The sequence below is a fragment of the Monodon monoceros genome, unplaced genomic scaffold (assembly GCF_005190385.1).
Source record: "Monodon monoceros isolate NGI ecotype Baffin Bay Population unplaced genomic scaffold, NGI_Narwhal_1 Super_Scaffold_18, whole genome shotgun sequence".
Taxonomy (NCBI): Eukaryota; Metazoa; Chordata; class Mammalia; order Artiodactyla; family Monodontidae; genus Monodon; species Monodon monoceros.
This window is the reverse complement of record NW_021703774.1, coordinates 123,686,439-123,701,632: the sequence shown is the minus strand read 5'-3', so window position 1 is coordinate 123,701,632 and position 15,194 is coordinate 123,686,439. Positions and strand designations below refer to the sequence as shown.

At 34.4% G+C, this 15,194-nt stretch overlaps 1 protein-coding gene across 9 annotated transcripts in view; it reads left to right on the top strand.

The window, feature by feature from the left end:
* The window catches only part of MIER1 (MIER1 transcriptional regulator), a 56,475-nt gene that overhangs the window by 6,421 nt on the left and 34,860 nt on the right, over window positions 1-15,194 (top strand). For 7 of the 9 annotated variants that reach the window (XR_003794381.1, XM_029228004.1, XM_029228005.1 and 4 more), the window contains 2 exons: window positions 8,385-8,409; window positions 11,278-11,423. Coding sequence is in view for 8 of the 9 variants with exons in the window: in XM_029228004.1 (XP_029083837.1) it covers window positions 8,385-8,409; window positions 11,278-11,423 (171 nt within the window). In the remaining variant the exon portion in view is untranslated. Of the gene's footprint in view, window positions 1-890; window positions 902-8,384; window positions 8,410-8,542; window positions 8,580-11,277; window positions 11,424-15,194 lie in introns of those variants that run through there. The other 2 variants (XM_029228012.1, XM_029228010.1) reach the window with 2 other exon arrangements.

The following is a 15,194-nucleotide window of genomic DNA, read 5'->3' as shown; positions in this document are numbered from 1 at the left end:
CTGTGGCGCAACTTCGCCGGCCGGTGCTAGGGGCCAAGAGAGGAGCTGCTGCTTCCTCTTCTTGCGAAGTTTCTTCCTTCCCTAGCCGAGATGCTGTTGCGCCCTTCCGCGTCACCCTCGTCGGATTGCTACTGACATTCTGCCTCTGTTGGGGAAAACGGCCTTTGATTAACTCTGTAATTTTCTAGATGGTGACCAGATGAGCGTGGAGAAATAAACCTGGTCTTTCGCAATCCATCCCTCTAGGTTGGGGGGGTCTCTCCATTTCTTCAAACATTTCCCTTTCCCCCCCACCGGAGAACCTCTTTTACTCTCTTTACGTTTCAGAAGAGTTGCTTTCTCCCTTTCTTACCCCCCATCACTTTCCAGGCATTTACCCTCCTTGCAAATCTAGGCTGTCTATTCTTGTCTTCTTTCTCTTCCAGCTTTTTTACCCCTTAGGGAAAATTTTTTTTTCCCCCGTTTGCTCTTTTTCTAGTAAACGAGTTGCCAAAGCCCCCTTTTTCGGTGGCGATTGTTTTACATTTTGGGGCCTCAGATCGGTGGGCAAACAACCTCTCTCGATTAATTTGAATTTAGTATATGCTACTGGAGATTTAAATTTTTCCCTCTGATTTAAACCTTTAAATATTTGGTTTTTTTTTTAACACGTTTTTTACCCTTACCGTCTGAAGAATTTCGCTGTCCTTTACTCGCTGGAGTTCAAGAGGTGATATATTTGGACTTTTATGTCTTCTTTGAGTAGAGCCACTCTAAACGTTGATAAAGCCATTTTTATTCATGTGAGAATTACCATTTTCATAGTCTCAGAGGCACCTAAAAACAGATTCAGGAAGTAGGTAATTTTATTTATCATCCAACCCCAGTTTTTGTCTTCATTATTTGCTAAATGAAGTCAATGGTGAGTACACTTATCAATACCATAATTTCTCCTTTTTAAACCTTGGAATACAGAAACATAGGTTATGGAAAAGAATCTTAATTTGGAGGCCTTTTCATGTACCTGTTGAGTGGAGGGACCTAAAGCTTAAACAGTTTTCTGGAGTGGCTCTTAGGGTGCTCCTTCCCCTTTATGGAAACTGACTTTATACTTATGTCTTGGAGTATTTGCTATTAAAAGAGGAAGAGATTTTACTGTAGCAGGATTGATTGCTGCCGGTATTATTTTTAAAAATTCAATATTCTGATTTAAAACTAAATTTAGATCTTAGGATTTATTTCAATTTCTTTTGCTCTTTGTGGTTAAATAATTGTATTTCAAGAAATTATGAGTTGGAGAAAACATAGTTCTTTGTATTTCACTTAAATGTGACTGGATTTATTTCACTGGGCTGAAAGGTTTTTAGCCTTGATGAGGTTCTTAAGTGATTCTTTCCTTCATATGTAAGAGGGAAAGGGGTTCTGTGTAGCTGGATTTACATATATTTTGTCAAATAGTCTTCATTGGATCCCATGCCCATTAGATAAGCAGCAGTGTGTTGTAATAGGAGATGTGGTTTCTTGCCTCGTGGTGCTGCTCACAATGGTTTGAGCTTTAAGTTCTGTAGTCATATTTTAAAGCAAGATATTACTGAAGGAAAATATCTTAGTGTATGAAAATATGGTGAAATTTAAATTTTAAAACTTACTCAGAAATTTTAACTGCCTACCACACTGAAAACTTAATATGTAAATAAAAGCATTTTAACATTTTATTTGCTTTAGAAATTAAAGATGGTTGCATTCATGTAAGAGAAGAAAAGCAATATTTTGAGCCACTGGTCATTTCCTAATAGTTTCAAGTGTATGTTTTAGTTTGCTTAAACATTACATCATTTGGAGAATGGAACTCTCATATTCTGTAGGAACACATGGATAGTTCAGTTTCAGGGAGAAAAAAACCTGAATTTTGTTTTCAGTGCACTTTTTTAGTGACCTGGTATCTTAAAAATTCATCTTTTATATTCTTCCATTACTTGTAGATGGTTTTATTTATAGTGAATTTGGAGGAAGAGTGGAGGAACCTTCATCTCCTACAGAAAATCTAGAATAAAAAAAAATTTTTAGAATGATTTTAGAGACTGGTCATTTTAAAAATTAGATAAGGAGAAATGCTTGTTTTATATTATAGAGTGCTTTTACTTTTATGTGAATGCTCAGGAGATTCATTCTTTATGCTCCCAGTACAAAGCATGTGGTAAAATAATTCAAATGCCGTGCTCTTGCACTTTTGGTTAAATAGACCTGAGTATTGACACTAACTGATAAAATAACAGTAAGCGCAAAGTGACAGTATGCGTTTATTTGATAAATCTGAGGGGAAAACGGGTTATTGAAGAAATAAGTTTCCAGAGAAAAATGTAGGTATTATGCTTCTGTGCTTTTTTGTTGTTGTTTCCTACATAGAATGACCCTGACCTTGTTTCTCCAGAAAAATATTTAATTCTTAAATACAATTTGCTTTAGATGTGAATACAAAACACTAATTTTTCATACTTGATCTGATCATCTTAGTCCATAATAGGAAGTATGTGTTTAATGCTTATTAAAATTGTAGTAACATTAAAAACATACTTAATGTATACAGAAGTAATAGCATATACTCCCTTTCTTAATACTTTTTGGTAATATTTCTCATTGTTTATTATCTCTTAAAATTATTAATCAACCTTCCAAAAGGAGGCTCTCCTAGTCACACTTAAAGGAAGGAAATTACAGGGCAGTGGCAGTTTTACAAAGGCAATGAGAGAGAGAATAAGAGGAAGAAATAGGCGATCCTTTGGGTTTTATAAGGAATGTGGTGTACAGACCTTTGGGAATGAACAATTTGTTTTTTATTTCAGAGTTTGTAAACACATAAGGGACTTCCTTTTCAAGGAAAAAAAGCTACAGCATAGTGCAAGACCTGTCTTTTCACCTAGGCCATATTGTTGTCTCATAAAGAGAAGAAAATTTAATGGATTTGCTATTCTGTATTAGTTTAAAGTATTTTAGTATTTCCAAAACTAATACATAATCTTATTTATTCACTATCCAATCTATCCATTTCTCTTAAAAACAGACTCCCTGTTTAGCATTTTTCAAGGGTATTTGAATTTTGTTTCTTAAGGAAATGGGATCATCTTGACTGCTGTTCTTGATAGTGTTAATTTCTACTCTAAACAAAACTTGTTTTACTGCAATGAATTTAGGCCTTAAAACTGCTAATGAAAAAAAACCTTTTTTTGGTGTTTATACTTACAGAGCTATTAAGGAATTATCCAAAGTGCTTAACACCAATGCATGAAAGTCTTAAAAAGCTTAATTCAGAAGGAGTAATAGTCAAAGTGCTTGATAAGGTAGGAAAGATTAGTTGGGAAATATAGAAGTGAATTTCTTTTAGAGAATTCTTGAGACTAATCATTTTCCCAAATAATTCAGAAATACAACGCTGCCAGTGAAACTTCAGTGTTTCTTCATAAAAGATAATCAGTTATATAGAAATTTATTGCATAAAGTTCAGATGGAGTCCCTGTATATTTCAAAAGATTTGCAAATTCATTGCAGTGATTAAGTTCACATACCAGTTGTTGCTGGGACCCATTCTGTTCGACTTATGCCGTGGCTTAGAATGACTTGTATAATTAGGTTTATGTAGATATGAAATTCATAAAGTAGCAACCCCCAAAAGCTTTTTGCAAATTGAGATCTTTTTTTCCTAGTAGCCCTAGGTTTTAAAAAAAAATTTAGAAGAATCTTAAACATATCCCATCCATGGAGCTAAGTACTCCTCAGTAGTGTTTATGTCTTTTGAGCAATTCATAATAAAAGTAAAGAACTTAGATCTCAAAGGAAATTGAACTAAACTCGAAGAAATCTAAATCTTTTCATCTAAGGGAAGATGAAACTGAGCAGAGAGCTTACGCAATTTGTCCTAGATGGTGCCGTTTGTGGCACAATTAAGACTGGAACCTAGTAGGCCTCTGAATTCCTAGTGCTTAGTAATAGCAGTTCATCCTCTGAATTACTACTACTGTGGTAAACTTGCTAGTTTTAACTCCAAGGCTTTGTTAACCAACAGCAAAGTTAAGTGATTTAATTGTGTATGGAGGAAGACAGATGTTGGGCCCTGGCACAGTCTCCCTGCCTTCTCCACCCTGGAGTAGGCCCTAAACTCCTTTCTGTCTTCATCCCGGTGAGAATCTGTGATTCAGTGTCTGCATTACTAAGTAGGTGGTAATAATACTTAAATGGTGGTGAAATTGGTTTGAGGGGAACAATTAGGGCAGTTATACTTACTGAAAAATACGCTCTTGATTGCCTGGGATAAAAGAGTCTAATGACTACTTCATGTTTTTACTACCTTATTTATTTATGTTTTAGCAATGGTGATATTCTAGTTAGTTGATCTTTTATCTCTCAGTTTGCAGTTTTCTGGTATATGGGATATTTCTTACCATGGTCTAGAAAAATACAGAAGAAAAACATTTGAACAAATCTGAGGCATTGAATGTTTTACAATTATTAGCAGCTTGATCAACTGAATCATATATATGGGTGACAGTATAAAAGTTGCTATAAGTTAACCGAGTTCATTCTTTAATTTGATTTAGCCTATTCATATTCTGTCTCTAGTGTTTTCCATCTCAGATAAAACAATTACGTGTGTACCTAAAAGAAAACTAGGTTATTTTTCAAAATTATACAAACTTGTTAAAAAAGAAAAAAAAGGCAAATACTAGGTTTTCTTGAAAATCTAAAAGTAAAGGAAGAAAGTGAAAATAGCTCATAATTCCACGAGATAGTCTTTACTGACTTCCTTTTTAAAAAACAAAGAGTAATGCTTGCAAGTGGTTAAAAAATTCCAACAGTACAGAAAGGTATAAAATGAAAAAAGCCTTCTTTCTGCAACCCATACTCTAGAGGTAACTGTTGTTAACAGATTCTTGTGTATTCTTTTGGGGGAAAACTTTTTATGTATATTCCAGCCCAATTTACTCTCTCCTCTATACTTTGCTTTTTACTCCTAACATAGCTGTCTATTTATCCAGATACATGTACTTATATATACATATATATTTCTTTTTAGCATTTTTTTCTCAATCAACAGAAACAGAACTGTCTCATTCTTTTTAATGGATTAATAATGTTCCATTGCTTGGAAAAACTATATTTCATTTCTAACTAGTTAAAGGATGGACTTAAATTTTTTCCCAACTCTTTGCTATAGACAACTTTGTGGTGATACATGATATACATGTATCTTGGTGTGCTGTTTTAGGCATATCAGTAGGGTAAGTTCATGTTGGCAAGATGATCTCCAGAATGCTTAAACTAACTCATACTTCTGCCAGTAATGTATGAGTGCATTTTAAGTGCATTTTAATCCCCAATGTAAAAATTTTCTTTACTGCTTACATTTTATAATTTGAGCTTTTGCTAAAAATAGGTATTGCTACAAATGATTACCTGTTTAGCTTTAGTTTTATTTTTCCCCTCCGTCTTCCTTTCTAATTTACTGTAGTCATTAACGGTAGATGTTGCAGGTTTTTCTGGAGGGTATTGTTAGAGATACCAGTTCCTAATGTGACATAAATAAGAGTCTGATATGACAGATGACAACTTGCAGTCACATTTTTAAACATGCTTTGGATAGATGAAAACCATTTTAAAAAGAAAGAGAAAGTAAGGAGGAGAGAGGTAAAGATAATTTTTTTTTTTAACATAGTTGTTTCCATGGGAAGTATAGAAAGAATCAGATCCTGGGCTTTACCTTCACCACCCACCGTGGAACCTTGATCAAGTCAGTTTATCTCCCTGGGTTTGCTAATCTATAAAATGAGGTAGGTGGGGCAGGTTTTATTGTCAGGTTTATGATCAGGTAACCTTATGCATTTGAAAATATGTAGTGCTCTATGAACATAAGCTGGTTCTGTTGTTCTTTTAAATACCTAAATAAAAAATGCCCTCATTTCATACTAAAGTTTTCTGTATTATGATACTAAACTCATATTTCATTTGAAAGATAATCATTTAGTTTGTTGGTTGGACAAAAGTAATGTTTACAGTATACACTGTTTTCAAATGCCTGTTTTCAAGAAGCTCATCTTTGATTTAATTGGATATAATTAACTTTCAGGAAACCGGTCTCCCGTCTTCATCAAACTGATACAGTAGAATTTTATTTTGAACATGGAATACTAAAATATGTATCTATAGGCAAACCATTCCTACTTCCCCTCCCCCAGTTCTAATCTAGATATACCATCCATCAAATCACGGTTTTAAAACATTCTAGTATGTCTTACACAATATGATTAGTGCTATCTTTGAGCACTGAGTGTTCTACCTTATGCCAGCTATACTTACAAATGCTATCAGTCCTCTAAACATTTGGTATCTTAATAAATGGAAGATATTTCAGGCCTTTTTCAGAACATTAAAGTGGTAACTATTTACCAGTAAAACAACAATCAGTGTGGTGTCTATTGGCATTTAGCGCAGTCTGAGGCGTCTTACAAATACAAATACAGACGCCAGTCGCAATTCAGTATCTCTGTTATTGCCAATATCTAATAACATCAGTGAAAATGTACCTTTTATTCTTCAGTAGAATAACTTATTTTTAATCAGCCTTTTTAATCAGAAGATTGTTAAGCGGAATAATTATTGAAGTGTTCAAAAAGAACCAAATGCTCAAAGAGCTATTTCTTTTTAGCTAATTTGAAAGAAGTCCTGGGTTCTTTTTGTTTATGCCATGCAAACCAATTTCAGAAGTTTACTAAAAAGGAAAAACAGCATTGTAAGGCTACTCTGTGGATAGTGAACCTGGGACCAGATGAAGATAGAACTTTGCTGTAGCCTTGAACAGAGGTTGTGCTTAAACTTAGGAAATAAAGTATGAAGTAGAAGTGGATTAATATTTTAAAATACTGATTTGGTGTGTAATAATTTGTGTGGTGTTAAATCTATTTTGAGCTAGAAGTGTATAACTGTTCAAAAGATGTTAAGCAAGCTAGAAACCCTTGTTATGGTTACATTCTTTGTTACCCTGCTCTACAGCTTCCCATTGGAGGAACCAAATTTAACAGTAGCACTGTTTTCACTCTGTTGTGGCAGAGTAACTTTTAAGTAAAGATGGTGGTGTGACACTTGAAAATATGTAATACTGAATACTGTTGGTCTTTTGTTAGAATGAGACAATGCTGTAGGCAAGAACCATTCTTTTGTAAGAATTAAAAGGAAAAAATAGGACCCTTGAAAAAGTATGCCTCAAAACAATCTAAGTCACCACGTGGACTCTAGAATGGCATACTTACTGCAATAGCATAATGTGGACAGTTTTCAAAATGGACTTTTAACACCTTATAAGAATTTGTCTTAGATGTCTAGCTTTTGAAAAATCGGGCACTTTGCTCATTTCAATTTTGTTCTTGCCTCTCTGCCCCATTTCTTAGAAAGAAGGAAAACACTAGAATATCTCTATCTTTTTGCTAGTGCTTTTGGACTTCCAGCATCTCTGACTTCTAATGAGCATGAAATAGATAGCTTGAAATGAATAGGCAAGGTTTCAGTTATAAAGTTTATGTCATTTGAGGCATCTTTTGAATTTCTATTATTGAATTTATAGGAGTTGATGTTTACAGATGACTTGTTTATAATTGTGAATTAACTGAATTAAGATAAAACACAGCCACAGACTGTCAAGTGGTGATAACACTAAAATAAGTTGCTAACAATTTTATCTTTAAATTTTCCAGATGCTTGTGGTTAAATTTATGAGAGGTAGAATGGTACAGTAGAAGGAACATTATAATTGGGAATCTTTGTGATCTTCCATTAGATAACCTTCCCAGATTTGAGCTTGAAAGGTTGTTAATTCTGTGGTAATTTAAAAGTATGTTTTGTGTTAGTAAAGTTAACCTAATGTACTGTCTGGTGCTGAAGTAACACTTAAATTTTTCCTTCTGCTTTATTACAACGAAATTTTTATTTTAAACAATGTTTTAAATTGTTTCTGCCTCCCTTCTCACACTCATTTTAAGCCAGAGACCAGCTTGATAACAAACCTTGGGTTTTCCCTGTATTGATAAGGAAATAATATTTTAGAGAATTCCAGGATCTAGAATAATACCTCTTGAACCACATATATTATGAGATACATGTTTGCCTTTAAAATCTGAATCTAATTCCACGTTATTGTCTTTGTTTCTAGATTTAGGAACGTTTTAGATTTTTCTCTATGTTTAAGTTAACATGTCAGAGAAGGGATTATATGGGAAGTTTTAGTTTGTCTTAGACAATTCAGACATTAAAACGTAACTATAGTTTTTGGTGTTTATATCAGTCATTGAATAATTCCTGTAATGTTTATAAAGATTTACTACACAAAGATGCTAATTTTTGTTCTTTTCTCCCCCACTCAGCCATCTGTTGAGTCTTCAAGTCCAGGTAAGTATTTTCTATATTTTTTATAATCTCTGTTCGACTAACATTTGGCCTATTAGTTACATAAAGGTTAGAGGAGTTAGACTATCATCTGACTTGCTTTTCTTCTGAATGCTTCTTTTCTCTGGGGAAAAAGAAATGGATGAAATATTTGACTGCCCATGAAGGTACAGGTGAGGCTGCTGTGAGTTCAACCTCGTGACTATTTGTGGGTTTCTTCTCTCTCTCTCTTTCTCTCTCTTTTTTTTAAATGAATTGCCACATGTATTTTGTGTAGTTTTTATTTGCTGTTTGATTTGAAGTATATTTGAAGTGTATTTTTAAAAAGGAAACATTAACTGCTTAGAGATATTTGATTGTATAGGAAACTCAGAGTATTTGAGAAAAATACTGTTAGCGCATATAATGAGAGAGGGAAAGGTAAAATAAAAGATTCAACAAATGAGTGTTGTTGTAAATTAAGAAAGTTATTTTTAGATTTTATTATTTGTAGTATCAGGCTTCTGTCCAAGGAAATGTTTATTGTTTTAAGTAATAATAATTGTAGGCAATTAAGAAAAAATTAGGAATAAAAACTTAATGTAAAAAAGTTTTTGGTCCACTGGTGAAAGGCTGTGTCCTTTGTAACATCTGTACTTTGGAATTGATGCTAATAATAGTAGTCATGTGAACCAGGCTAAATGGTTTGTCTATAGACTCCACCAATGTAAACCAGTTACATCTAGTAGCCATTAGAGGTGAGGATTTAGGGGAGGGAAGGTAATAAAATGATTAAATGAGTGCACGTGATGTATTAAAAACTGAATTTATCTTTTGAGTCTTTGCAAAGATGTAAGGTACTTTTTAGTGATTTTGCAGTAGGATGGAATTCTATGACAAAACAGTGATATTAGCCTTAACTCGGAAGCAAAATACTTACACAAAGCACCAGACTCCCTAACCCTAATAATTTACTTTTGGGATTCTTTTCCCTAGGAGATAGCCTAATCTTGGGCCTTAGTAATTAACAGAAAGGAATAGGATGGTTAGTTGGTCTCAGAGAACAAGGTAAAAAGAAGTCAACTAAAACAAGGGTGAAGAAAAATATAGCAACATCTGTAGGAATACATAATTATCGACTAAGTGTCCTAGAAGATTGCTGTGTGAACCGAAAAGTTTTGGGACATTTCCATTGAAAACTCAGAAAGAAGGAAGAATGATTGGGACAAAGAAGCAACAACTAAATTAGTGATTCTCAAACTGCTCTTACAGAACCCTTGTGTCTAGTCCCTCACCTAGTACTAAGGTCCCTCACCTAGTACTAAGATCCCCTACTAAAATTATGCCACATTCTTCTTAATTTCCAGAAGAAATTAAAGTAATATAATTTCTTAAGTGTTTTTATTTTATAAATCATTCTAAAACTCTGATAACTCATTTGTATTATAACAAGATAATACTTGATTTAGCAATTATATATTTAGTTATTTTATATTTAAAGCAATATTTTGTTACGTTCCTCAGAGAGCATACTGACTTCTCAGTGCTTTGCCATCTGACCTAGCTTGCAGTTTACTCATCTTTGTGAACATAGGCTCTTTTCAGGTATTCTTTGAGGCAGAATATCTACTGCTTCTGAAACTCGGGCTTACAGGAGCCTTGAAGCACAGTGAAGGCAAAGGCATTGGAATTGGCAGAACCAGGATTAAAATTCCGTTCTTGGCACCTACTGGCTCTGTGAGTTTAAACATGCTATTTAAACTCTCTGAGCCTCAAGTTTTTGTTTTTTGTTCATAGGATTGTTTGAAGATTAAATGAGATAATGTATGTGAAGTGCTTAAGCATAGTATTTGGCACATAAGAAAATATTGTGAGGTAACAAGAACCCTGGAGTCTTGGTGCCCCTTATTCCTAATTGTCTGATTTTTCAAGAAATCAGCCTCTATATCTCTTTGTTTTACTTATTGGTTTTCTTAATGGAGTGAAATAGAAGGGTAGGTATATATAAAGGTAATATAACCTTTAACACTTTAAATTGATAAAAATAAATTGCTAATTGTTTTTGTTTTTTTTAGTGTTAAGTAACTCATTTGTTTATTAGTTAACAATGCTTTTGTAAACTTAAGTCCAGGTTTGGCAATAGCCAAATGTGGGGATAATTTGCTATCTCCTATTACAAGTTTTGACCCTATTGAGTACAGTATTCTCCAGCCACGAGGCTAAAAATAGATTAGCTTATACAAGTTACCTACTGGATTATTTTTAATGCCTTTCATAAGAGTTTTATATGCAATTTTAATAAACTTTGCTTTTTATACTCTATCTTTGAGTTATTTCAACTAAGTTAAGGACAACTGCCTTTATATTAGAATATATTTTCATGGATATGTGATAAAATAATATTTGAGTTCAGCTGTATTTTCATTAGACTATATTCAGATGGTTGTGTATTTCACATGACTGTATATTCATACTCATTGGTTCTATTAAATATCAATCAATTGATTACGAATTGACTTTTCTCACACAAAAGATCATTCTTATTTGATATGACCATTTATTATTTACAACTCACGTTTTGTTGGAAGATTACAGTACTCTTCAAACATTACCCCCACCTCCTCCCCGTTTTGCGGTTGTCACTGTAAATATATAGAAGTGAAACAGGGTAAAAAATAATCCTTAAAGAAGATATTTTGTGGGGGGTGATAAGTAAGGGCAAGAATTTTAGAAAACAACAAATAATACTTCCCGTGCATAGCCTTTTGTGCATAGCTTTTCCCTCGTACTTTTACTTGACATATCCAGCTTCAGATAACATATACATTAAATTAATATTAATAAGATACACATAATTTGGTTTACCAAACTGTTTACAATATTCTTTACCAGGAGGTTCAGCAACATCAGATGACCATGAATTTGATCCATCAGCTGACATGCTGGTTCATGATTTTGATGATGAACGCACATTAGAAGAGGAAGAAATGATGGAAGGAGAAACAAACTTCAGTTCTGAAATAGAGGATCTTGCAAGGGTAAATAACAATAAGAGCTAGAGAATGAAGTGGTTATAACTTTTTTGTGGAGAGAGGAAACACTAAATTTTAGTTCTCTACTTTATTTTGGGGAAAGTGGTATTATATATAATCAATACTGAAAAATTTTATGTGGTCATAGGTGGGATAATTTAAAGTTGGAAATTTTTTAAAAAGAACTTTATTATGTGAATTAGAATTCAGTAGTTACTTTGGTAAAACATCACAGATATTGGGTCAAAGATATATAAAAAAGGGTACTAAATTTCCTCTTACATACCTTCTGCCTTCCCCCAATCACTGCACCTTTTATTTACTCCCCTTCAGAAGCAAAACTTCTTATGAGTTGTCATCGTCTTCCTCATTTCCTGCTTACTCCATAAAGTGCTCTAGATTGTCTCTGCCCCTTTCCTATCAAGATAACCAGTGATTTTATTGTTATATCCTTTGGTTGCTTTTTTCTCTACTTAACTCTCAGAGGTATTAACACAATTTACTATTCCCTTCTTTTTTTTGAATTTTAGAGCACCCACTGTCGTTTTCCCGATCTCCTTGTTCCTCTTCAGTGTCTTTTGTAGACTCGTCTTGCTTTCCTCAAGGATTAGATTTGAAATTTCCCAGTTCTCAGTTCTGGGTTGTGTTTTTCTTCTCTCTGTAGATCAGTGCTCCTCAGAATACAGTATGAGGGTCAGCTGCATCAGAATCACTCATGGACTCACTAAGAAATGTGCATTTGTATGCCTCTCTCCCAGGCACACTGAATCAGAATGCGGGGCGGGGGGGGCTCAAATCTACGTCTTCACCAAGTGTGCACACCAAGTTTAGACACTGCTAAGCTAGGTGGTTGATCTCATTTAATCCCATGGTGTCTGTGTATGCTCAGTATTTCTTAGTTATTTTTCTAGCATTAACCTATTCCCTGTCTCCAGTTTTGTTTATCTAACCACCTGCTTGACATTTCTGTTTGGATATCTCAGTAGACATCTTTACATTTTAAATGTCTAAACAGAATTATTGATTGATGTTCTCCTTCCTCTGCCTGTTTCTTCCCTGTATTCTCCATCTCAGTAGAAAATGGTACTACTGTTTACCTTGTTGCCTGAGTCAGAAACCAGGGAGTCATCTTTCTTCATTCTCAATATCCATTCTTAAATAAACCTATCATTTCTATCCAGAAATATCTCTTATCTGGCTCTTGTTCCATCTCTGCTGCTACCCTCAAGCCCAAGTCACCATCATTTTTAGCTTAGACTATTACAGTAGCTTCCTAACTGGTTTTTCATGTGCTCCTTTACCACTCTTCTCTCCAATATATTACCACAGCAACTATGATGATCTTTTCAAAATATAAATCAATTTATATCAGCCTTCTATTTAAAAAACTCTTCAGTGGCTTCCTGTTACACCAGAAGAAAATCCAGACTCCTTTCCCTGGCCAGCAAGGCCACCTACATGATATGGTCCTTTATCCCTTTATTACACTAGTTGTATAGCTACACTAGTTGCTTTTGTTCTTAGATGTGCTGTTTGTTTTCACACTTCAAGGCTTTTCAGCTCATTCCCACTCTCTTGTATGTGCTTTCTGCGTCTGGCTCCTTATCCTCTCAAGTCTGGGCTTAATATTCCCTCCTCAGAATGGCCTTTCCTGGCCCCTAATCAGCTTTTATAAACCACTGTACCCCATTCAATGCTTTCTTTATACCTAACACAATTTGTAATTATATGTTTGTTTAACTTTTTTGTCTGTATCCTTTAGTTCCATGAGAGGAGGGATAGTCTGTTTTATTCACCAATGTATTTCATGGCACCTAGCAAGAGTGGTCACCCAGAGTTTTTGAATGAATGAATAAATCAGTTTGGTATGCTATCATTGAAAGGTATTATGTATACAATCTGCTGAACTCCATGACAAGAAGAACGTAAGAAAAAAGACATATGCCAGCCTTTAAGCATTTGGAGTACATAATGTCATCGAAAAATGAATTCTTCCACTTTTACAGTAGTAAAGATTATGTTTCAGAATTTTAGTTTAGAACTTTTTTTTTTTTTTTTTTGCGGTACGCGGGCCTCTCACTGTTGTGGCCTCTCCCGTTGCGGAGCACAGGCTCCGGACGCCCCGGCTCAGCGGCCATGGCTTATGGGCCCAGCTGCTCTGTGGCATGTGGAATCTTCCCGGACCGGGGCACGAACCCGTGTCCCCTGCATCAGCAGGCGGACTCCCAACCACTGCGCCACCAGGGAAGCCCTAGAACTTTTTAAAGTGTACAGTTAAAGAGCTGGAAAAGTAGTATTATTAAGTCAAATCTTGTCAGGTGATCCCATTTTGAATCATTTAGTGATTAAAACTGGCTTAATCTATAATACCTAAGCAATTCAATATTAAGCCAGACAACAGAATTGATCTTAGTGGTAATGGTGTAGAGCTGTTATAAAAGCTTTCAAGGATGAGTTAAAAAGAACACGAGGAATCTGGAGTCAGAACTATTCTTTATAAGAGGCTGGAAAGCCATTCAAAAACTGGGATAATTTGCTTGGATGATTCAGAACCTAGGTGAACATCAGAGGAAATGATTGATTTAACAATCAGTCACAGTGGCTTCATATATTCGTGAAGTGGAAATGCAGTTATTTTTAGTTATTTGCCTGTATTTCACAGAAACTTACCACTTTAGATATATTTTCTTTTTTCTGAATAACCCATCCATGGGATAAAGGGTAAAGGAAGAAAATCTTATATTTTCCATTTTTTCACATTCTGTGTTAGTCAAGCAATTGAGTAAGTAATTACTCAAGAAGAGATAATCAAGTACAGGTGAAAATAGGTTATGAAGTGGAATGATTATTTTATTTCAGAAAATGGGCTACTGTATTTAATTAGTACAAAATTACTAATGGGCTTCACTAAAATTTTGGTTGTGTTATGGTCTTTTCCTATTTTCTCCTTTATTCTACCTCCTTCCCCAGTCCCTTACAATCCCCCAAAATTTGCTTTCAAATGACCCTTTTTTAGGAAAAAGTAATTAAAATATACAAAGGGAGAGAAAGACAGGGGAACCAATCTTTTATCATTCTTTTCAACCAGACAGTCTTAAACCTTCTCAGAGAGTACTTATAACTTTTCCCAAAGTAATTAAGGCTTAGGTGTAAGTAGCACATAATCACCAGTGCTTTCATCTGTAGCCTAGAGCTAAGCTACACGGCCAATGTATTGGATTTCCTATAGTTGTAAACTCTTTAGGTCCAAACCAAACTGGTTTTTGTTTTTATTAAAAAGGTGAGCATGATTTTGTCATTGATTACTAATTTGCTTCTATAGAAGTGAAACATCATAGTTGTGTCAGGAATTGGTAAGGTAGTTTATGCCTGGCATTTTGGTTGCATGAAATGGACCTTTGATGTAATTGGGGCAAAATTTTGACAGTTGATTCATTCAGGAGTTATCAGTAACTGCAATAACCTGTAGTTTTAAGTTCATTCAATATGAATTCTAAAATTTCAGTGTAAACTAGCTTTTATGTGTATTATGTTTGTATGCATGAATCTTATCAATATAAAGTATTTTAGGTAAGTTCAGCATTTAAATGTTTTAAGAGAATTAGATGTACAGGTTAGAATTTATTAGTGATCTTAGAAGTGTCAGAATCATTCCCATAGTAAACTTTGGTTTGCTGGGAATGGCAATATGCAGGTTTAACTCTGTTTTTCAAATGCACTCTTAAAACCCATGGTCTCACTTAACAGTAGCAGTCTATTTGGGAGAAGAGGGATCAG